General features: G+C 34.2%; 1 protein-coding gene across 5 annotated transcripts; it reads right to left on the bottom strand.

The window, feature by feature from the left end:
* Nucleotides 1–13,862: 13,862 nt before the first annotated feature.
* On the bottom strand, nt 13,863–22,732 carry LOC100807768 (uncharacterized). Of its 5 annotated transcripts, XR_005892077.1 has the most exons (8): nt 22,348–22,729; nt 22,106–22,142; nt 20,885–22,004; nt 19,734–19,940; nt 18,015–18,882; nt 15,149–17,774; nt 14,336–14,546; nt 13,863–14,045 (listed from the first exon to the last, which is right to left on the bottom strand). XR_005892077.1 is itself a non-coding variant. In XM_003528184.5 (6 exons), exons 2-6 carry the CDS (start codon nt 22,041–22,043, stop codon nt 14,517–14,519), a joined length of 4,890 nt encoding a protein of 1,629 aa, XP_003528232.1. In that variant the 5' UTR covers nt 22,044–22,142; nt 22,348–22,731; the 3' UTR covers nt 13,863–14,516. The 5 variants fall into 5 exon arrangements, 1 of the variants encoding a protein (XP_003528232.1); XR_414782.4 differs by having other exon boundaries at nt 19,734–19,910; nt 20,885–22,142; nt 22,348–22,732; XR_414781.4 differs by having other exon boundaries at nt 20,885–22,142; nt 22,348–22,731.
* Nucleotides 22,733–23,950: the final 1,218 nt, after the last annotated feature.

The following is a 23,950-nucleotide window of genomic DNA, read 5'->3' on the forward strand; positions in this document are numbered from 1 at the left end:
ATGCAATTAATTCCTTATTAATATAAAAAAAATTACATAACAATCCGTACAAAATAATTGTTAAGTGACCTCAATAAAATTTGAAAATTTGAACATCGGTCCCTAGTAAATTGCAAATAAAACATTTGTGCATTTACCAAGAGGTCCCTAATATAGTTGTGAAAATTGCAAGTAATCCTTTTGTGATTGCTAATAGGTCATTGACATAATTATAAGAATTGCAATTCATTGCTAAATGACTCCTACAGTAAATGTTGCAATTTACAGTAACACCCTTGTGTGTTACAAATTTGTCTTTGAAATTTTTATTTTTTTTACATTGGTAGGAATGTTGGAGTGATTATTGATGTTTATTAAAAAAAATACTACATTATATTATTATTATGAGGTCAAATTAAAAGTGTAGTTTAATCATTTTTATAAGGTTTAATCTAAAATGTTTCACCCATTAATTGTTTTTAACAAATATGTTATTCATTAAAGTTAGTCTTACAATGATGTGATAGTAACAAAAATATAACTCATTAATATTTATTGTATTAATTTTGTTCAAATAAATAATTTTAAAAGAAAAAAATAATTTAAAATAAATTTAATACTTTCAATTAATACACAAAATCAGATGAGTCCAAGTGAAGTTCTGATATTTAACAATGTAGAAACCTACTTTCTAAATATTAATCACATAATTTATCTTTTGTACAGAGACAACAAGTTAATAGTGTTGTTAAGTTATCTAGAGCAACACCATTTTTTTTTTCATCTTTCAGTTTTCTATCATGTTACTACTGAATGCATTATCAATAAATGTCATAAGTATCTTTTCGTAAAAAAAATAAAAAATTATTGAGGGCTACAACCTCTAAACTAAGATTGAACCGTGAAAGTGGAAATTCATTGTCCATGGAGATTGCATCCATTTTTCTAATTCACATCACCCAATGATCCAATCTACACCTATGGTATTTTTTTATATAAAACACCGATGGTATGTTAAACGTTTAAAGTCGCTAGTATAATTATCTAAACGTTTAAGTAGATAGCTTATATTAAATCATTGTTGTACATGATATTAACGTGTAAAATTTTCAGGTTATATCTTTTCATCTTTTTCTCTTATTTATTTTATGACATTTTTTATAACCTTCATTGTTGTCTTTTTATTTCATTTTATTCTTTTACTCCATAGAAATGTTTAAAGAAGTTAACATTCTTTTCTAAATGCATGCAAAGTTTTTCATAAGAAAAATGCATCCATTATTTATAGAATATTATTAATAATAATAATAATCATTGCTACAATTGAATAAAGTTTTTCAAAAATAAATTTTCTTAAATCCTATTTAAGATCAACAATACTATTACACGATATATTAAATGAATTAGTTATTTTATGTATTAGAAATGAAATATTAAACTTACTTAATTATAAATTATTAAATAAATGATTTTGCAACTCATATAGTTAGAAGAATATTAACATAAAAATAATTAATAATATTACATTAAATTGCTTAAAAAATTGTCTATGGTCCCAAAATTTATAAACACGACCATATTTATACATATGCATAGAAAATTGGTGAGTTGATCTCCTTGTATAGTGGTGAGTAATTAAAGATGAAATACCATTGACTTTTCTTGTCTACTTTTAGGAAAAATATTCATTGCTAGTACTAATGGGATAATGGTCATATTGGTTACGTAGATGTTGTGTTTTTGGTTTTAATATGGGAAAAAATTATAACTAATTAGTGTTAGAATTTTCCTATTAATTATTATGGTCTACAATTCATTCATTGTAATATTTTATTTTTTCAAAAATATGTTAATATTATGATTGATTTGATGATATTTAAGTCCATTAAATAATATGATTAATGGTAATGGGTTTCGGACACCTAATTTTGATCCGTGTGAAATAATTTGGGCTGAGCCACTAGGTCTATGATGGAGGTGCCTATGGTTAATAAATAGAGATGTTAAGTCCCCTTCATTGTCATGTCATTAGTTGTTATCTAGGATTTGTCCCATTGAAAACTCTAGAATTTGAGCATGTGTGATCAAAGGGAGGAAGACTTGTCTTTTGGGTTTCAAGTGATTGTTGCATATACACACATGATTCTTTTGATTATGTGTTCAACAAGTAAGTAAACTTATCGGTGTTCTAAATTTCACATAAATTGCTTGATAAATTATTTATCCTACATTTGGTATCAAAGCCAATTTATATGATTTAGAACCAGCTTATGGATTGAGTGTTTATTCTTATTTCTAATCATGTTCGGTGCATTGCATGTTTTTCAAATAATTGTAATTGTAATGCACCTATTATTTTATAATCGATTGTATTTTTGTGTGTACGTGAACTTTTTATCACGATGCCTCTATATGATCACAATTGTATTTTATGTTGGATATCTCATTCACCCCATGCCTCTGATGATATGCTTTTGAAATTTTGATCCTCAACGCCTCTGATAATATTGAAATCAAAATAATTCACACCTTTTCTAGTGATACATGTTTCCAAATAATTCACGCCTTTGATGTTTCTTTTCATGAATCCATTCGACAAAATTAATTTAGGCTTTCAAAAAATGCAAAATCAAAATCACACTGGATTTTTGTTTTGTTTTTGCAATCACAGATTTTGGATATGCATCTACAGTGAATTGTTATGAAAATCATATTTGATATTTGATTTTGGTTTTGAATCATTATTCCTTTTTAATATGATATTTTTATTTATCTTCAATAATAAACTACAAGTAATTGTAAAGTTTTTTTTATTTGATTGTATTATTAAGTTATTATATAATATTTTGTTTTTGGACAAATTATCATGCTTAATTGGAAAATATCATTAAAATATTTAATATGATATTATGTTCCCAATTATATTAGCCTATGAGTTATTGATAATACCAAATCTGTTGCAATTTTTTCTTAAGCGATAGAATTTTTGTGATTGCGCTTTGAAAATTACTAATAGCATATATTTAATTTATATCTTTATATTTGATTTCAAATTTATTAATTTCCGCTGCTCTAAATATTATTAGAATATTTAAGAAACTTAAATGTTTGAATTTTATTTGATTGTTATTGTTTAAATTCAAAATATATGGGAAATGCTCTTTTAATTTATTTGACGGTGCTTTTTTATGCAATTGTCTATTGACTGGATCAGGTTTTTGGACAAGAGAAAAAAAATTGATTCCTATTCGAGAATTTTCATGGATTACTATAAGTCGTTACCGACAAAGTGGGACCACTTATTTTGATTCATGAAAATTTTTTTAATTTGAGGAATGCTTTTAACGAGGGTGGTTGTGTGTTTGGGTTGAGAGTTAAAAGTAGATGAAGTTATTGGGGAACACACAAAGTTAAGGATATGTTTACCCAAAGGGGACTATTTTTTTGTGTATGCTGATGGATTAACCCATCTAAGGTAGTGACCTCGGTTGTAACCTTGGTTTGTATATTCTGCCCAAAGTAGAATGTGCTATGGTACTAGCTTCATTTTGATAGCTTGTTTCATTTTGAGCTATATCTTGTCCTGAATTTATCCTAATGCATTCTTGTTTTGACTTAGCAGTGAACTTTTTCTGTGAATAATTTCATTGAGATCTTGAATGGATCAACCTACCCCAAATGGAAGGAAGATTTGGAATTTTCCTTAGGAATTTTTTATCTTGATTTAGCTTTACGTGAGAGCAAGCCTGTGATCAATGCGGAGACTGCACCTGTACAAAAGGAACTTTTGGCTAAGTAGGAGAGGTCTAATAGGTTGAGTCTGATTGCCATCAAGAGGATAGTCTTTGAACATCTTCCAAGTTGTTTGCCAAAGAAAGTGACAACCAAGGAGTTTCTTGACGCTCTAGGAGAGAGGTATCGAGTATCTTATAATGCTGAGTCTGGATGTCTAATGAAGCAGTTAACAAACATGAGATATGATAATGTTAGGGTGTAAAGGAATTCATTATGAAGATGGTTCACATCCAAACCAAGCTTAAATCCCACAAATTGACCTTAATGAGAAATTCATTGTTGAACATGCCTAAAATTGCCTACCCACCGATTTCACACAAATTAAAACTGACCATAACACCATTGGCCAAAAATGGATTGTGAATTACCAAATGAGTGACAGATCTGTGTTATCTGTCCATAGGAAACCTACTTCTGGCAAAGGACATTGGAAAAATACCAAGAGTACATCTAATGCTTCTCATAAATATCAAGGTTCTTGGAAACCAGACAAAGGTTAGAAACAAAATGTAGAAGGTCCTAAGTCAACTACCTTTAAGAAGGATATTTGGTGCTTTTGATGTAAGAAGAAAGGGCACTAGAAAGCTGACTGTAGGATGTCCAAGGTCTGGCTAGAGAAAAGGCAGAAATCAGAAGGTAATAACTTAGCTTTTGTGTGCCTTAAGTCTAATCTAGTTAATGATCTTATAGATTCTTGGTGGCTTGATAGTGGTTCCAACCCTATATTTTTGTGTCTTTACAGGGGTTCAGATATCTAAGGGAGCCCAGTCTGAGGGAAAGCAAACTAAGGGTAAGAAATGATCTTAAAGTGTTTGTGGAGAAAGTGGGAGACATTAGCCTAGTATTAGCTTCTGGATTTGAATTAGTTTTGAAGGATACCTTTTATGTACCTTCTTTTAGGAGATATTTAATTTTAGTTTCTTGTTTAGACAAACTTGGTTTCACTTTTACTTTTGGTGATAGGAAAACAAATCTGATGTTGAACTCCTAAATTGTTGGTTATGGGTATTTAGTGGATGGTTTATATAAATTTTCTTTAGATTATGATAATGTTTCTGCATCCGTGGTTGTTGAGAGTTTTGTTGCTAAAAGGTCTAAAATTGAGGAAAAATGTTTTGTGTTGTGGCACAAGCGCTTAGGTCATATTTCTAGGGAAAGGGTTGAGAGATTGACAAAAACAAATATTCTACCTTCCTTGAATTTTGATGACTTGGGCACTTGTGCGGATTGTATAAAGAGAAGGTTCACTAAAACCAAAAAGAAAGGTGCAACTAGAAGTTCAGATCTTTAAGAGATTATTCATACAGACATCAGTGTGCCCCTAACTCCTACAATTTGTGGTAACAAGTTTTTCATCACATTAATTGATGATTTTCTCGATATGGTTATCTTTATTTGATTAAAGAAAAATCTGAAGCACTTGAAAAGTTTAAAATTTTTAAAACTGAAGTAGAAAAACAATTGGGAAAAATTATCAAGGTTGTGAGGTTTGATCATGGTGGAGAGTATTATGGTAAATATGGTGTCACTGGGAAACATATGGGAGACCATTCACTTTATATTTGGAAGACTGTGGAATAGTTTCGCAATACACCATGCTTGGGACCCCTGAACAAAATGGTGTAGCCAAAAGGCGTAATAGGACACTTAAAGATATGATGAGAAGCATGATGAGTGGATGTAACTTGCTAGAATTTCTGTGGGGAAAGGCCTTGAAAACAATTCTTTACAGTCTAAATAGAGTTCCCAGTAAATTTGTTCCCTAAACTCCTTTTGAACTTTGGACAATAAGAAAATCCAGCCTAAACCATCTTCAAGTCTGGGGTTGCCCAGCTAAGGTGAAAATCTATAATCCCTTATAGAAAAAGACAAACCCTAAGACAAGTCATTGTTTTTTATTGGATATTCAGATTGCGTTAAAGGATACAAGTTCTTTTGTCCTAGTAGCGGGAGCAAAACTGTATTATCCATGAATGTCATGTTTTTGGAGCTTGATGTGGCAGACCCCATTGATCCATTTAATGGTTTTGATATTGAGTCACCTAAGACTATCTCTTTGCCACTACCTATTCCAAGTGTTGGTTTTCTAACGATATTCCAATTGAGACTATAGTTGCAACTAAAGATATAGTTGGCCCTCAAGCCAATTATGTGATTGATCCTCCTACTGTGGATGAAAATGAACAACCTATTGAGCAGGTTCCACAAGTTCCTTTGAGGAGGTCGACTAGATAGAGAAGACCAACTATTAGTGATGATTTTCAAGTCTATCTCAGTGAAGATGCATATGATATTGGAGATATGGTTGATCCAAAGAGCTATTGGGAAGCTGTTTCTTGCCCCCAGTCATAGATGTGGAAGCGTGCAATGAATAAAAAGATGCAATCTATGTCAATTAATGGAGTTCCAAAGTTTGTTGAGTTGTCTAAAAACTGTAAGGCAATTGGTTATAAATGGGTCTTCAAGAGAAAGAAAGACTCAGATGGTAGCATTGAGAGATTCACGACCAGACTGGTGCCAAAGGGTTTTACACAAAAAGATGGTGTTGACTTTAAAGAGACATTTTCACCTATGTCTACAAAGGATTCTTTCATAATCATTATGGCCCTCATAACTCACTTTGATTTGGAGTTTCACTAAATGGATGTGAAGACAACTTTTCTGAATGGTGATTTGAGTGAGACAATATACATGCAACAACCTGAGGGTTTCCATGCTGGTGGTAGTGAGAACTTGGTATGTAAACTGAAGAGATCAATTTATGGCTTGAAACAAGCTTCTTGATAATGGTATCTAAAATTCGATGAAGTTGTTAATTCTATGGGATTTAAGGAGAATAAGGTTGATCAGTGCATGTACCTCAAGGTCAGTGGGAGCATATTTGTCTTCCTTGTGCTATATGTGGATGATATTTTGTTGGCTTATAATGACCTTAGAATGTTGCGTGAGACAAAACAGATGTTGACGAGATCCTTTGACATGAAAGATCTTGGTGAAGCTTCTTTTGTGTTAGGGATTGAGATTCACAGAGATAGATCACACCACACACTTGGGTTGTCTCAAAAGGCTTACACTAATAGAGTCTTAGAGAGACTCTATGAAAAATTGTAAACATGGAGATGTTTCAGTTGTCAAAGGCGATAGATTGAGCATGGATCAATGTCTAAAGAATGATACTAAGCGAGCAGAGATGAAAGATAGGCCTTTTGGCAATGCTTTGGGCAGCCTTTTGTATGCTTAAGTACGCACTAGGCCATACATTGCCTTTATAGTTGATGTTATTGGTAGATACCAGTCAAACCCTGGGAATGATCACCAAGTAGTTGCTAAAAAGGTGATGAGGTACTTGTAGAAGATCAAGGAGTATATGCTCGTGTATATGAGAGTTGACAACCTAGAGGTTGTGGGGTACACAAATTCAAATCTTGGTGGGTGCCCCAATAATAGGAAATCAACTTCTGGATTCATCTTCATGATGGCTAGAGGTGCGATATCCTGGAAAAATAAGAAACAAACTCTAGTTGCCTCTTATACCATGCAAGCAGAGTTCATTTCTTGTTATGTTGTTGCTACTCATGTTGTTTGGTTGAGGAATTTTGTGACAGGACTTCGCATAGTGGACTCCATTGCTAGGCCATTAAGGATTTTCTGTGTAAACAAAATCGCAGTGTTTTATACGGAGAATAATAAGATCTCTAGTGGATATAAGCACTTGGAGTTGAAGTACATGACTGTCATAGATCTTGTGAAAGACAGTTCCATGGTAGTAGAGCATATGCACACAGATTCCATGCTAGCTAATCCCTTAACCAACAGACTTAGGTCTATTGCTTTCATTCGACATGTTGAAAACATGGGCATTTTGAGTTCTTTTGATATGCTTGGTAAGTGGGAGCTTTGGATTTATGTTATTTCTTTTTATGTTGTTGACTCCTTATTTTAAATTTTGGGGAATAATGTACTATTGACATTTTGCATTTGATTTGATGAATAAATGATGAGATGAATTTCATTGTGATACTTTTGTATGTGTATATCAAATGTGAAATTAATTAAAAGCTTGGTGCCTTTGGGATCACTATGGTGGTGATCGACACCAAAATTGGAGTTGAGGCATAATGATATCAAGCTCAGTGTCTTTGGGATCACTATGTCGGTGATTGACACTCGGATTGGAGCTGAGGCATAATGGTTTTAAGATAAACCATATAATTTCTCTAGCTTTTAGGCACTTGAGATAAATTGAGGACTAACGAAGAAAATGACAGTATAGCTTTGAAATCACATTGGCACATCATTTTCTTGCTACACTCCACATTGATGACTAGTTGACGGAGTCAGTGATATTTGTAACTATGGAAGGTGTTGCATCAATAAGGGATGTAATTACTGCCATGATCTGGTGTTACATGACTTTTGTTGGATGAAGATTAGGCGTGTGATCAAGTAGACGAAGCCTTGTCTTTTGGATTTCAGGTGATTGTCGTGTATACACGGACGTTTCTTTTGATCATGTGTTCAACAAGTAAATTTATTAGTGTTCTAAATTTCATATAAACTGTTTTATAAGTAAAATCTGAGAAAAAATTATTTTTGTAAAGGCTCGATGTAACATTCCAAAAATTATCCAATAATTATTTAGATAAAGATTATCTAAATATATCTTTTAGTAAAGGAAAAGATAGATTAAATTATTGTAATATATTAGGTTGTTATATTTTTTTGAAAAGATATTAGTATAATAATATATTAGATTGGTTAAAGATAATAATAAATAAAGATAATAAAAATAAGAGATAAAGAAAGGTTGGTTAAAAAAATCTCAAAAGATATAATATCAAACTGAGTACAACTCTTATATAAGGATAAACAGTTTCTTTTCCTAGAATCACACAAATAAACAGTCCCTCTTGACATTAGTGGGTTGCTCAAGGATTAAGAAAAATGAAGAAAATGGAAAAAATTTGTTGAGACAAAGGTAATAAAGAACTCGAATGACTTGCTTCTAGAAGTGAGTAAAACAACCTTCTTCTAAACTTTCATGGTATAATTATTTTATGAACAATTTCTTCTACGGTTTCCTTGATATAAAGAACTCCGGAATTAACGGTGTTTTAGACGTTCACATAATATCAAATATATTTTAGAATGGGTATAATTTCTTTAACTAATTGATTTGTACTATAGTGTGTTACACTAATATTTTCTCTCAAGACAACAAACTTCAATGATATTTTAATTTGTTATACAGGGATGTGCGGGAGTTCTTTTCTCGTTCAAATATTTGTGCCGATGAATGTAAATATAAGTCTAACTACTTTTGATTTATGTTGGACTATATTATATTTAATTTTTGAATAACAATGGTAAAGGAAAATTTAGGGTACAAGTGTTACGAACATGCACACGCACACACACACACACACTTTGTGCCTTGTGCTTGAATGATAATATTGATATTAATATATTTGTGTGTTTACTTAATTATAATTGTGAATGAAGCATTGTTCATATCATATATTGATAATTTTGAAATATATGATAAATACCTCCATATGGGATGGGAAGAAATTCTAGACACCTCCATCTATGATAGGGAAGACCACTGCATGAAATATGAACTCATAGATCCTTTGAAGAATCTGAGATTCACCTTGGTTTTGGAAACCAAAGAATTGAGTCTTGTGATTATGGGAATCACTAAGTTGTGTTTGTTATATTTATTTGGATGCTTGAGGTGTTGTCGTTTATTTAAATTTTTATTTATTCAGAATGTTGTGAATTGTGATTATTTTAATATGATTTTTATTGGAGTATATATCTATATATATACATATATAATCTTATTTTAAATTCATTGCGGATATCATGACTAATTTTTTGGATTACCGTGCTAGCTGAGAACAACACTATTTACAAACACTTTAGGTTTGTTTTATTCATTGAGATTATCATCTCATTAAAAATGTTATTTTCAGAGCATGGGGAAGAAGCCGCTGAAATTAAGGTGAAGACTTAATTACCTTTAGATACATTTTTAACTTTTTTAGTATTTAGAATAATATGCCGAATGTGGTTGATTACATTATACTTTTAGTGTTGGTTATTTTTAGATGCTCATATTTGAGAGTAATATTTTTACTTATATAAATACTTATTTATTTGACTTTATTTATTATACATGAGATATTTTTAGATTAATATAATTTTGAGATTTTATATTCTTTTTAATATGAGTTCAAATTTGGAACTTGGGTAGTATCCAGATGATTCAACCTTAACTTAGAAATGTTAATCACTTTATTTAGGCACATGTTGTTTATGGCTTTTACAAAATAAAAATAAAAAAATTGTGGAAATAAGGGACTAAACACCCCTGATAGCATTAAAAACTACAAGAGAATGTAGTTGAAAATATAACGGTCATAACAACATGAGAAATACAAGCAGAGATAAAATCAAACACTCTAATGTGGCAATCTAAAGACAAGACATAATTAGTCATCCAATCTACAACTTGATTTGCTTCTCTCAACGCATGAGACCAATAAAAGATACCACCTTTCTACACAAACTCATTTATACTTTGTCTGATGCTAAAGCACGCATAAGAAGAGTACCAGCCATGCTTCAACATGTTGATAGCAATTTGAGAGTCTAACTTCACCTCACAATTGAAAATGACTTCAGTTGGAGTACAACCAAAGTCCCACATCATATAAGCAAGGGATGAAGCATGGGTTTACAAGGACAAACATGTCTCAATCGGTACGAGGTCTTTTGGAGGAAGTCAAAACCATGAATCTAACATTTAGATCAACCAATTGGTCAAAGAACTAGAAAACTAATAAAAACTGGTAAAAAAATAAAAAATTCTCAAGTCATGTTTAATATGTCTTTCTTGAAAAATCAAAATCAACCTAAAATATGTCATTTTCTCTTTTTATTCTCAATGTAAACTTGTCACTGTTAATGAACATTGTTAGTTATTATTGAAACTTAGACCTTGGTGTTATGATATATTTTATTCACTTTTCTGTGTACTTTAAATGTTAAAAACTTATAAAATGATATTTTATTTTTAGTTTAGTGTTACCAAATTATGATACTATATTTCCTTAAAATTATTTACATATCATTTAATTATTATTAACATTATTTTAATAGCAAAACAATCCTTTAAGTATGATTAAAGCATTCAACTAATGACTTGACTAGCATAGATATTTTTACACGGTCTTGTTTTTTTTGGTGCTACTAGGGACTAAAAGCCCAAACTAAAAACCACGAAATAAAGGAACTGAAAAACATCCACAACCATAGGAATCTAGATCCAAACTGGAGGAGAATGAAACACATAGAATTGATGTCGTAAATAAATCTATGATGATAAGTTTATTAAAAAAAAATAATTAGTTGGTTGATGTAGTATCATTACATCATTTTCTGAAAAATATATTCTTAGTTTGTGTTCAATATTTTTAATAAATTTTAAAAAAAAATATTAATTTCATAAATTTTCTTTTGAAAACAATTTGGTAAAGGGCTAAATTAAAATTTCATCATCGTAATTTTTTTCTCGTTTTAGAATGATGTACTTTAATGTTAATTATCAAGAAATTCTAACAATTTGACTTTTAAATTGGCAGACAAATTTATTTCAGTAACCTACTATAATTTTTTAAATTTAGATGTATTCATTTGAATTTATTATAAACTTGGTAAGATACAAGATATTATTGGTAAATTTTCTATTTATTCAATTTATTGAATAATTAGATTTATATCTTTAGAGGTGTTAAGTAATCTAAATGTTTTAAATTAAATCATTTGAGATTTAAAACAGAACATCAACAACTTTCATAAAATTTTATACATAACATTATTCATTGGGAACGAAAAAGTAGAACATTCATAATTGTTAAAGTTGTTTGGTTTCACCTCATGCCTTTTTATATAGAGGTTACTTGGTAGGACTTCTGTTATGAGATTCGTAAGGATTTCATGTCTGTGAGAATAATTTAATGAGTCATACATTGATATTTATAGAGGTTGCTTGGTAAGATGTGGGTGATACATTAGTAGGGGTTCATTGGTTGGACATTTATCATATATTTTTTAAGGTTACACCTCATGCCTTTTTTACTATAAGGTTGTTTAGGAGGACCTCTTTAAGTTTTTTAATATTTAAATCCACAATTAGTAATTTATAATAGATTAGAGACTTGCTTGTACATTGTTTGCGTGTCGAACTATAACATGATATTAGTTAAATGCGGAATATCTTGAATGTTCTTAATAATTGTTGAAAGGGATGAATTGATTTATTGTTGAAATTAATTGACTTGTATGGATAATTGTTTTTTTTAGCTTACCCTTGCACTTTGATTGTTTGTATGACTGTAATGATTGTGAAATTGCGCTTGTAGGAGCAATTGTCGAGACGTTAGCACGTCGAAACCTTCCATTTTGAGTTTTTGGAGGCTGCCATTGATCATAGCGAAGCAAGGCGAGTAGAGAGTGCACTACACTACAGATATGCTTATTATCGATGACCTAGTTGACATATCAGCTTTGACGATGATAATCGATGTGATGGTTGAATTCTGGCTTCCGATCGTTGAGTTGGGTTGAGAAGTATTTTATACCCCAGGAGAGACTTTTTCTTCTTACATCCAACATTTGTTCTTGTACACCTAACATTTAAGGTAAAAAGACAAAAACACCCTTACATATAACCTATACGGATTGTCAATCCGTAAAGTCATGGACCTCCGTGTCAAGGTTGGCGGCAACAAAGGACGCACGCGGCATGAGGGGCAGGTGCAACGTGAGGAGGAGGCAAAGGGACTCGTCACACGGCGTGAGCGAGAGACAAAGGGACCTCGTCACACGGTGTGAGGGGGAGGCAAAGGGACCTTAGAGCGAAGGTGACCTTAGCAGCCTCGTATCGAAGGTGACCAGAGGGAGGGCAATGACCATGAAGGAGATGACAGTGCTACAATGCATCAGAGGTTGGAGCGGTGGTGGTGACGATGACAAGGAGGTAGCAGTGTTGCGGCACGATAGAGGTGGCATATGAAGGATTCGTCGTTACGGATTGTGAATCCATATGAAGAATTCATATGGATTGACAATCTGAATGATTCTTACATATTTCGCCATTACGGATTATGAATCCGTACAAATTGACACTCCGTATGTTTTTAAAAAGGGGTCACTTTGAAAAAATGAAGAATTCTTGGGTGTACCAAAAGATGTTAGGTGTGCAAAGTAATTCTCCCAAGGTGACCATCAATGATGAGAGGAACCATACCCTAAAAGAAGTTGCTTAGTAGGACCTCTATCATGACATTTATCGGGGTTCAGTCTAATTGTAAAAATACTAATTACAATTATGACTGTAATCAACAGTGATGGCACTAGTTGTGGTATCTAAGTGTGGTAATGGACAATTGTAATGATGGGTAGTGATGATTGTGACAATAGTGGTATTGGTGACTATTACTTAATATGCAAATAGAAATTGAAAATTTGAGGCGTAAAGTATGAAATTTAAAGTGACTTAATCTAATTTTATAATTTCACAGTCATGAAAATAATTCTAATTCCAAAAGGATTTCCAAACATAAAACTCAGAATTAATGGGACCAGTTTAATTTCATGCTCAATTCTAGACGCTGAATGAACACCAAGTCCCTCCAAATTCTCCAAATATTACAGGGGAGAGAAGTTGAAGAGAGGGATTTTCGCTCCCTACACTACGCTCCAGACATGTTGGAAAGCACACGAGAGAAAGACAATTTTGGACTCCAAACTAAGATTTCTTCTTTTGGTAATGACTAAACTAAAATTAATCTCGAAAAACCTTCATAAGGAAGAAAATTGACCTTAAAGTTTACAAGAAATCTCAAGACAATATCATTTTTTTAATAAAAAAAAATATGTAAAGAAAACAGTTTACAAGAAATATTTCCTTTTGAGAAATTTTCACACAAGCTAAACTCGTGCACTATACAAAAACCAGTGATATTGTCACTTAAGTAACAAGCTCAGATGGTAGCCGGTATTTCTGCCGGAGAGAGGACTTGCTTCAAATCAAATATATGATAAAATAAAAGACCAAGGTCAATTTACATTATAATTAATCAGAATATAATAATGCATCACCAATCCTCCACGATTAAAAACAAATTTGATTAACAGCATCTCTGCAAGAAAAGCTTCTTCATTTCCATGGTTCAGTTCGCGGAAGATATTTGATGAGGTCACTAGTAAAGAGAAAAACTTCTTAGTCTCTGCCAACCCACGAGATGCTTTGGAACATAAAAAGAAAAAAAAATATGCACCAAAAAAAAAAAGATTACTGTTTTCTTTTAGTATTTTTTTTACTTGCAATTCCTTCTAGTTATTAGCTTATAAAAACAATAAAGAGAGAACTAATTCCAACTTTGCAATATTCAAGAGAAAACCACTTCAAAATGCTATTATATAACATGAGGTGAAAACTATATGTTAAAAGCAAATCACAAGAATAACAAGTAGAAAATACAATACATACATATCGGGGACGACCAAAACTTCTTCAGGAACTTGAATGTTGATCAATCATTCTCGCACCTACGTAGTACGCCTTCAACTGAGAGGAGACAACTCCAGAGAAGTAAGCATTGACGTTTCCTGTTGAAATGATGCACCTATATTGACATTTAATGTTGGAGAAACATTTGCATACTTCACTTTCATACCTTGACATACTTGTCAACATAACCCTGCATAAAATGTAGGGAATGGAACATCATTAAAAGCAATTTGAATATTAACGCTTAGGCATATTGTTATCCTCAAATCAACTTTCCTATTCTGACAAGTAATCTATAATGTTTTGGTAAAACAATTCTTGTATAATGCTTCCCATCTCCAACTCCTTTATTAAAAATAAAAGAAAAAGGTAGTTGCTTGCATATAAAAATCATTGGAAGATAGACCACTGATGAAGTTCAATAGAACACTAAAACCTGTCTTACAGATACATGCAGACAAACTATCTTGAGTTTTGGATCTATGTAACCAGTAAGTAACACAGATCAGCACAGAAGCAAATTTCCAGTTAAAATCACTGAAGGAAACATTTAAAATGCAGTTAAAATCACAGTACCGACCCTTTCAAACAAGTTACAAAGAATTCTTCTTTTTCATTTAAATACACTTATATTTCAAGACAAAAAGGTAAGTTTCTGCATCAAGCCTCGCATCATTTTGTCAGTGACAGAGATTTGTTTATAAAATAGACCTTTATTAACTCTCAGCAAAGCTTCAGGTAGGGATGCAAACATACAAAACCAAACACAGCAGCTATGAGCTAATCAATTACCATCACAAGTTTAGTCAACTTTCGCTGTGATGAATCAATATATTGACTTATCTTCACTTGGGACTTGGGTACACGGTGGCCTTTCATGGCTCCTGACACTTTATCCACAGTCTTTTTCACAATGGTTTTGAAAGCCACCTTACTCATATTACCTTGCCGCCATGATGGTTTCAAAACCTCCTTTACAAAATTCGCAATGGAAACTTTGAACAATTTCATCGATCTGGAATCCTTACTCTTTTTTCTTTTCCCAGGAGACTTGACCTGATTAATCTCAACCTCCCCTGAAGTCATTTTTGCAACATCCACATCATCACTTAGGCTCTCATTTTCAACAGCACCTACTTCTGCATCTGCTGTTTCACCATATTCATCATTATTTTGAGAAGTGGTAGAGGCAACAGCCCCAACCTCCTCGTGCTTGTTCTTCTCATCCGAGTCCAAAGACATGTAAGAACTTTTGGGCCTTAGGCTGATGTTGGATTCACCTGTAACTTCCTTCTTCTGATCAAAATCATTTTTTTTCAGAGAAGAGGATGATGGTTCAATGCTGTCAAAAAGTGGGTCATATTGGTCACCACCAGACCTAGGTAAAATCTGACCAAGAGCTCTAGCTGATTTTGATGAGGAAGCTGACTGTCTTGATCCAACCCCACCACCATCTTCCCCATTCACAGGAGTATGGTTCAATATTGAAGAAGCATAATTGTTACCATGGATTATTTCATTTTCCTGTCTAAAAATACTTGAACTGAATTTGAAAGTTAGTGGTTTCTCAAAGGTTGATGCATAAGGATTATAGTGAGCAGATATTCTTGATCCCCCAAAAGATGGAAGAGAAGTTGAATGATTGCTATCCAGAAAATCAGGTGGATATCTTGAAGCAGTAGCATTCTCCCCAGGCACACCCAAATTAGCCTCGGAAACAGAACATTGAAAATTATATATTGATTGTTGCTTCTGTGATAATGAATCAATGTGGGAAGATGTCATATGATGTCCTTCAGGAGGCAACTTGCCACCCAGACTAGGTTGTAGTCTGTTCACATCCACCTTCCAGGAAAATTGATTTGGTTGAGGCTGCAGGCTGCCAAATGATGGGGTACTTGAAAATTTTGAATCCTGCATAGGAAGTTGATTATGAAAGTCATCTCTATTGAGATTAGAGCCTGAAGGTAATTGACTAGCTGGTTTCCCCTGAGGGAGATGCTTTGGAGAGAAAGGTTCTGTAAGCATGAAAGCTCGTGAATGATCCTGCATTGGAGGGTATGCTTGATCCAGAAATTCAGAATTCTGAGAACCAGTTGGTAACCCAGGCTTCATGGAAGTCTGAAAAACAAAGTCAGTTCTTGAATGCAATTGACTCTGATTGAATTCAGAAGAAATATATGATTTTCCAACTCCTGAGTTTAAACTGGAATCATACACCGCTCTTGGTGGTGGCGGTGGTGGCAGGGGCAAGGATGTCCAAGAGCTATTAGGTGGTACATTGAAGTGAGCATTCTGCATGTGTAATGGAGCTGGATAAGGTTCATACTTTTCTCTGGTAGTGGATTGGAAAGGAATGAATGCACTTTGTTGCATCACACCATACTGCCTAAAAATTTGAGGCATATGCACAGGATTTTCACCCTGGAAATGTGAAACAGCAGAAGCAGGCAACTGGTAAGTATGAAGTGGAAATTCCCCTGAAGAACCACTCTGTGGAGGTAACTCTTTAGAAGCCTGACAGTGCAATGAAGGCTGCTCTGATGTGACACATTGCCCAACAGAACTAGTGGCTGATTGTTGCTGAGTCGATGACAACAATGGTAACGGTTTACTACCAGGAGCTTCATTAACACTAGCAGAAACAATTGATCTTCTATCAGGTGATGAACTGGTCACAAAGGATGCATTTACATGCTGAGATGCATAACCAGAATGTTCTGGAATTCCAACAGCTGCAACATTGAGTTGCATTTGCTGAACAAATGAACCATCTTCTGAGGGAATGGCATCTTTATATGTACCAGATGGTTTAGAAGCATCACCACTGCCTAAAGCTTCAGGGTGAAAACCATCAACTAAGTTTTGCTGATGAGAATCCCCTGCTTTCAAACCATCATTTTCAAGGATTAAAGTCTTAGGCTCCTCCCTCACTACTATGGTTTCCTGCTTTTCAGGAGCAACCTCTCTGATATATTCAGATTTACTTAGATTGCTATTAACTGAATGACCATCAAGATGAATAGTAGTTGATGCACCAGCATGCCTCCATGAATCATCTTTTTTCTTCATTACTTCCTGGCTAGTTACATTCTGGCAAAGATCCACATCCTGACTTCTGACTCCATCACGCTCATTAACCAACACTTTAGAAGAAATACTCTTCATGTCTCCATTAATCTTAGATTCTTTTGCATGAGAACTGGCTTCCAGATCATGTTTATTCCTATAGTGCCTTGAAGTAGCATTCGTGTCAGATTCATGGTGAATGTACTTGCAAGATGCTCCTCGATAGCACTTTCCTCGAAGGAAGTCCAAGCACTGATCCTTGTCCCTTTTCACATTCTCACCACGAAAGTCACCTGAACGTCTTGAGATTGGAGACCTACTCCTGCTTCTTCGGTGCCGGGGAGACCAGCTGAAACCAAAAAATATTGAAAATTCTATATAGTATTTCTTCACAGAGATAATTTAAGATATCAAGAAACAAGATTCAAAATGTAAAGAAAGATAATAAATCCTCATTAGCAGGAGGTTTTTTGTTCAATCCATACAACAAATAACCTAGGAAAGGAAGACTAGTGCAAACTAAAGAAAATTGTTTGTTTGGGGACAAGATTCATAGGGACATCCTACAAAGCACAACAGCGGTACATACCTGTGAGACCTGTTTCTTTTATCCCTTCTCCTCCGGGGACTCCTCCTATTCCTCCTACTCCTCCTGTCTGGAGGAGACCGGCTGCGACTCCAGCTTCTATCTCTTTTGTTTAGTCTCCTTGTCCGATGATAGTGTGAATTATCAGAGTCACTATCTGTAAGACCTTCTTTGAGATGTCTTCCGAATTCATCAACTTTCAGAACATTTGGTTCCAACTTTGAGGTTTTCCCCTCATCTTCCTTTTCAGTATTACCACTTTTACTACTACTGTCAATGCCAGTACTCTCTAATCCATCTTTGCCCTTTAAAGCAGACACTTGATTTTCAAGGTTATGCTCACTAGACCAGCGTGAGACAGATTTTTTACTGTAAGGGGTTTTCTTAGACTCTTGTAATAAATGTGGAGCTATTTCTAAATCACCCTGCGATTTTCTGGAGAGCGGCCCAAAGCCCTTTTGGGCACTGAAGGGACTCTTAGATCCAATGTCAGTCTCCACATAACTCCCAGAATCTTTTTGAGCAGCTGAAACACCAGTGTCAGCACCTCCTGAGACTGTGAAAACATTAGCATCTGCAGCATTGCCTTCTTCTTCATTATCTGAAGTGTCATCAGAAGCATAATCTTGAAGAAGTCTTATTGGGCTACCACTCCTTATGAGTTGCCCAGAATCTCTATCAGTAGCAGTGGTTTCATTGTGATCAGGAGTACCAGTACGTGTGAAATCATCATCTACAGGAGCTGTAGATTTTTCCAAAGCTGTGCCCAGCGGTAATTCAGCCACTTTAGTGGAGTCATTCACAGGACTACAAACCTTGGTAACTGATCTTACAGATTTCATGTGCTCTGATCCAGATAAAGTCTCTGGTCCTGTATTTATTAAAGAGATTTATTAACACCAACAAAATTCTTTGAATAAAACCATATATTAGAGAGTTAACTCTGGAATGAATTTGACATCAAATAACAAAGTGGACTCTCTTAATATTCTACCACTTCTGAATTCTGATGAACTACGTCAAAAACGACATAAAAAGTAATTTCTTCTGAATGTATTCCACATGCAATGATCATGAACAATGACTTGCTATACCTATCCTCTTTTTCAATTATATAAAAAGAAATATAGTTAATCACTTCAAACTTATTGAAATTATTTAATGAAATGAAACAAATTGGACAAAACAAAATCCTACAGTGGATATTAAATGAAATTTTGTATTATGAATAATTACTGCAATCCATGCACTGCATAAAATCTGTTGGAAATAGTGAAAAACATTAAAACATCATTGGAACTTATGGGAGTTAATGTATCACTGGAAAGATTAGAGTTGTACTAAAAAGTTCAATTCCTTATCATTGTTTGAGTAAACATAAAATTTATTTATTCTTTTATCCCTGTAAACATCAAGGATGCTGAGTGCTCCCACTCAATCAAATTTACAGGACTTCTGTCTAATTTCTACAAGTCTATTTTAAAGTTTCTCAAGTCAATCTTCAAACTATCAAGTCAGATTCAGTGTTTAAAGTGAGAAACTTATCAAATACTCTAAATTAAATACCAAATTTATTCAGCACCGAAAAATCAGTGCTGAATTGCAGTGCTTAAACTTTCAGTGTAATAAAAAACTGCATGTGTCTCAAAAGGAAACTCTAATCAAACAAATATTCCAAAATTAATTAAAAATAAAGAACAGCAGTTTTTCTGAAAATAAAACCTTCATTCTGTTTGCTGACTCCCATGGATCCAAAGTATGATGCACTGCAGGATGAGATGTCCTGGGCAGGGCAATTCTCTGTTAAATTCTGCAGCTTCTTTATATTCTGATTCACACTAAACACTTCATCATCCCGATTATGTTGATGAGTTAGGACTTCAGTTGCATAATTTGAACCTAGGTCCTTGTCAGAAAGTGTAATATCATCTTAACCCACCCATTGAAAAATTTTAAAAAAAAAAAAAAAAAGCAGATCAGACTCAACATCTAAAATGAATTTTTATTTGTTTCATTGTTAGGAGTATTTATCAAATAAAAATTGCAAAGTAATCCAAATAAGTATTAGAAGACTACTTTTGGCCACTCATGTTCTCTCCTAGCCAAGTAACCAGCTATTATCCAAAACAATACATAACAACGCATCCAATTAAAAACAAAATGATAGACCCACTACCCCACCGCCCACCGCCAGCCCAACACACACACACACACTTTTTTCTGTCCTATTCTGCAACATAAACTTAGTAGAGAAGAGGATATCAGAATATAACAGCAGAGATATTCAACCTTAGTAGAGAAATTATATCAAGTGAGCAACCTTTAGTCTTTACTCTTTAAAGTGCAAGTGGTAACCTGTGACACAAAAATATAGATTTGGGTTCCCAAATATCCCAACCAACAGACACACACTTCTCTTTCCTATTATGTTACATAAACTTAGTAGAGAACAGGATATCAGAATAGAACAGTTGAGATATTCAACCTTACGGCTACTAATAGAGAAATTATATAAACTGAACAGTCTTCTTTACTCTTTAAAGTGCAAATGGTAATCTGTGATGCAAAAATAAAGATTCGGGTTCTCACATTTCCATGGTTTGTTATCCAAGTGTATTTTATAACACTCAAAACTATGCTTTCCTAACAATGGTTATCTACTCCACACTTTACTTTCTAAAAGTGCACCCTGCACTTTAGAGCATCCAAATCCAACACAACTATATAGACTTACATATTAAGAATATATAACAGCAGAGAGCAGACTCAAACCAATGCTGGACCAGAATAAGAGATACCATAATTTAATACCTAAACACAAAAAATGTTAAATATCAGTTTTTGATGCCAGGATCATAACAAAGAAAACTAACCTTCCATTTCCATGTCAGAATCAGCACTCACGGTTGTAACATGCAGATGATACTGTTCCCCTGAAGAGTATACTATATCTGATTGCCTTTTCTTTTCATGCCATCCAGTATCCAAATTATATTTCTTCTTCATCCACAAGAAATAAGTGTGAGAAATTGCAGCTTCGGTTCCCGGGTCTCCACCAAACAAAAATGCATATTCAGGATTCTGAAATTCATCTTGGCGAATCTTATCTTCAATATCAGCACCCTTCTCAGCAATAAGCTGACACAAAGCTTCAATCTTCTCCAAAGTTTTTTCTTTTGTTGGCTTGGATGGGGGAAGATCCTCATCTCTGCCAGCACCAGCAACCTCTCTACAACTTGCACCATCCCAATTAGAATCAGAATCATGTACAGGCACAAGACCAGATGGATGAGAAGCTACAACTCCGTCAACCAAATCCACAGCCTTTGATTCCAAGCCAGAAACCTTCACAGAGTGAGGGTCATCAGTGCGTGCGGCATTTGGTGATGCAGAGGTTACGGGCGGCGGAGCCGGCAGAACAGGTGGTGGAGACGATGGCAATGGTGGGGGAACACCAGAAGGAACGTGGTAATTCCCAACAGTTGAATGGAAATACACTGATGGAGGAGGTGGGGGAGGAGCATTATGCAGATTCTGAACATCACCGGGCTGCAGACGAGGGCGATGGAAAGGAGGGTTATAAAAAATTTGTCCTTGGGAAACCGAGGGAGGTGGCGGTGGCGGTGGCAATACTCTAGTTGGTGGCACAGGAGCCCAAGATGTTTGCGGCCCCATGGTGTTCCCAAGGTGCAATTGAGAAGGGACAGCATATGATCGGCCGGCATTTGGCATCACACTATGGGAACCTTGAACCGCAAGGTTCAAGGGAACTGCGGAAGACGAAGTAGGCGGAGGGGGAGGTCCAGGTAAATACACATTATGAGGTGGCGGAGGTGGTGGTGGTGGACCACCAATGTTGGGAGGTGGTGGTGGCAGCGGTGGACCACCAGTATTAGATGGTGGTCGTGGCGGTGGTGGAAATTGATGAAAATGTGGCGGAGCTAGCTGATACTGTGGTGGTGGCGGTGGTGGCAGCACCGGAGGAACAGAACTCTGCCCAAAATTAGAACCGCGATTCACTTGATTATACATCTTTCCAGTGAGAACTTTCTATTCAACTAAAACTAGTAATAAACTAACACCAAAATCCCAACCTTCACTGCTTCTAATAGAGTACAGAGGAATGATTCCCTGAACAACAACAACACGAGCAATAAAGTGAATAAACAATTCAGAGCAAAACAAGTTACAATATGAAGGGGAAAAATAAATCCAACTCAGCTAGTCAGACAAACTAGATTTGAGTTCCTGAACAGAAGAATTTAAAGAAACAAAATAGATTCAAGAAAGAGTGATACGTATTTCTATAAACAGAGGAAAAAGCAATTCCCCTTACTCTTTTTTATATTTGAATCATCGTAATTTCCACGAGCGAAACGCTTCGTTTCGATTCTTGCTAAACCAGAATCGGCGAGGGAGAATGAAGATTGGGATGGGGAGGGGAAGGGTAGGGTTTTGTTGGCAGTGAGTGAGTGAGAGAGATAAACCCTAGCTAGGTGGTACCTAGGGAAGAAGAGGAGTTTAGGGCGAAGTACATTGGATTTGTGTAATTTATGCGATGAGTGAGAAGAAGGAAGAAGGAAGAAAGAAGAAGAGTTTGGGGGGAGTGAAAACAGATTAATGTCGGAAAAAGGCAATAGGCCAAGCGCATCTTGGAACCGTTACTGCCACGGCCTGGGTGGATGTTGTGAAACTAGATTTTTTCTTTTGTTTTTGTTTTTTTTTTTTTACTGGAAGTAGTAAATTAGTAAACCCTCGTCTGAATATATATTACTATTGGATTGGATTAATTTGGATAAGTGAAAATAAGAAGAAAAGAAATTAAAAATATGTAGAAAAATATAATTTCTTTTAATATAGTTGTTAGTATGTAATTAAATGTGTGAATAAATTGATATGAAATTATTCTAACTTAAATACTTAAAACAGAATTATTGAGAAATAAAATTAGATCATTATGACAATAGTATTGAATATTTAATGATTAAGTATAATTTCTAACAAAATTTGATTAACCATTTTTAGTGAGATTTGTTCTCTCAATTACGTTTTTATCCTTATAGAAGTGAACTCAAGATTTTGTTTAATAAGAATGAGTAATTGAACAAATGACTTTTGGTTGAGAATTTTTTTGAAAAGGATGTAGTTTTTTTAAGCTTTAAAAGGTCAAAATAATTTTTTTATACTTAAAAAGTCAAAACATTAAAGCAAATTTCTATAACATAAAAAATAAAAATAAAATATATTTCTTAAGCTAAATTTATTTACTAACTGATATAAAAAATGCTTTTATATTATTTTCATCTTTTTATTTCTTATTCATTTAAATAACATGTTTTTATACTTTTTGTTTTATTCATAACCCTCTTATTCCATTTTTTTTCTCTTTCATTTCACTTATCATCCAAACAAAACTTAATAGTTAAAACAATTAGATTTAGTTGGGTTCGGTAGTGATTTCTAAACCTGTCAAAAACCAACCCAACCCAAAGAACTTTGGCTTACCATTAGTTAATTGGGTCCAACCCAATTCCTTTCAACATATTAATTAACCCTAAAAGACTAAATGGTTTACTTCCCTTCCGTGAAACTGAAACCCCAGCCTCCCTCATCCCCTTTTCTTTCTCTCGCACTGGGGAAGAGTGGTGCCAAGTCTACAACCATTGCTCACCTCATTTCCCTCTTTGACCATCAAACCTTCTCTGCCACCAACTTCCACATTGACGCTTGTCGCTTTTTCTCAATGGAGTTGGTTGACGCTTCCACCAACTTCCACGTTGACTCCTTCCTCCTTTTAGGTTGCTGCTTCACCGTCTTCTATGGAGGTTGTTCTATGGTGGTTTGAGAAGAAGGTGGCACCATAAAAGTGGGTGATTCCATTAAAGCTAATGTGATTTTGATGGTGTCCTAGGATTCAACAACAAAAAATGGGACCCTTG

Source organism: Glycine max, chromosome 6, assembly GCF_000004515.6.
Source record: "Glycine max cultivar Williams 82 chromosome 6, Glycine_max_v4.0, whole genome shotgun sequence".
Classification (NCBI taxonomy): Eukaryota; Viridiplantae; Streptophyta; class Magnoliopsida; order Fabales; family Fabaceae; genus Glycine; species Glycine max.

Coding starts and splice junctions, on each gene's coding strand:
- LOC100807768 (XM_003528184.5), bottom strand. CDS start 22,043: ATGTATAATCAAGTGAATCGCGGTTCTAATTTTGGGCAGAGTTCTGTT. Junction 18,883..19,733: donor AGTCAGCAAACAGAATGAAG/GTTTTATTTTCA, acceptor TAATAAATACAG/GACCAGAGACTTTATCTGGA. Junction 14,547..15,148: donor AGTTGACTAAACTTGTGATG/GTAATTGATTAG, acceptor CATTTTATGCAG/GGTTATGTTGACAAGTATGT.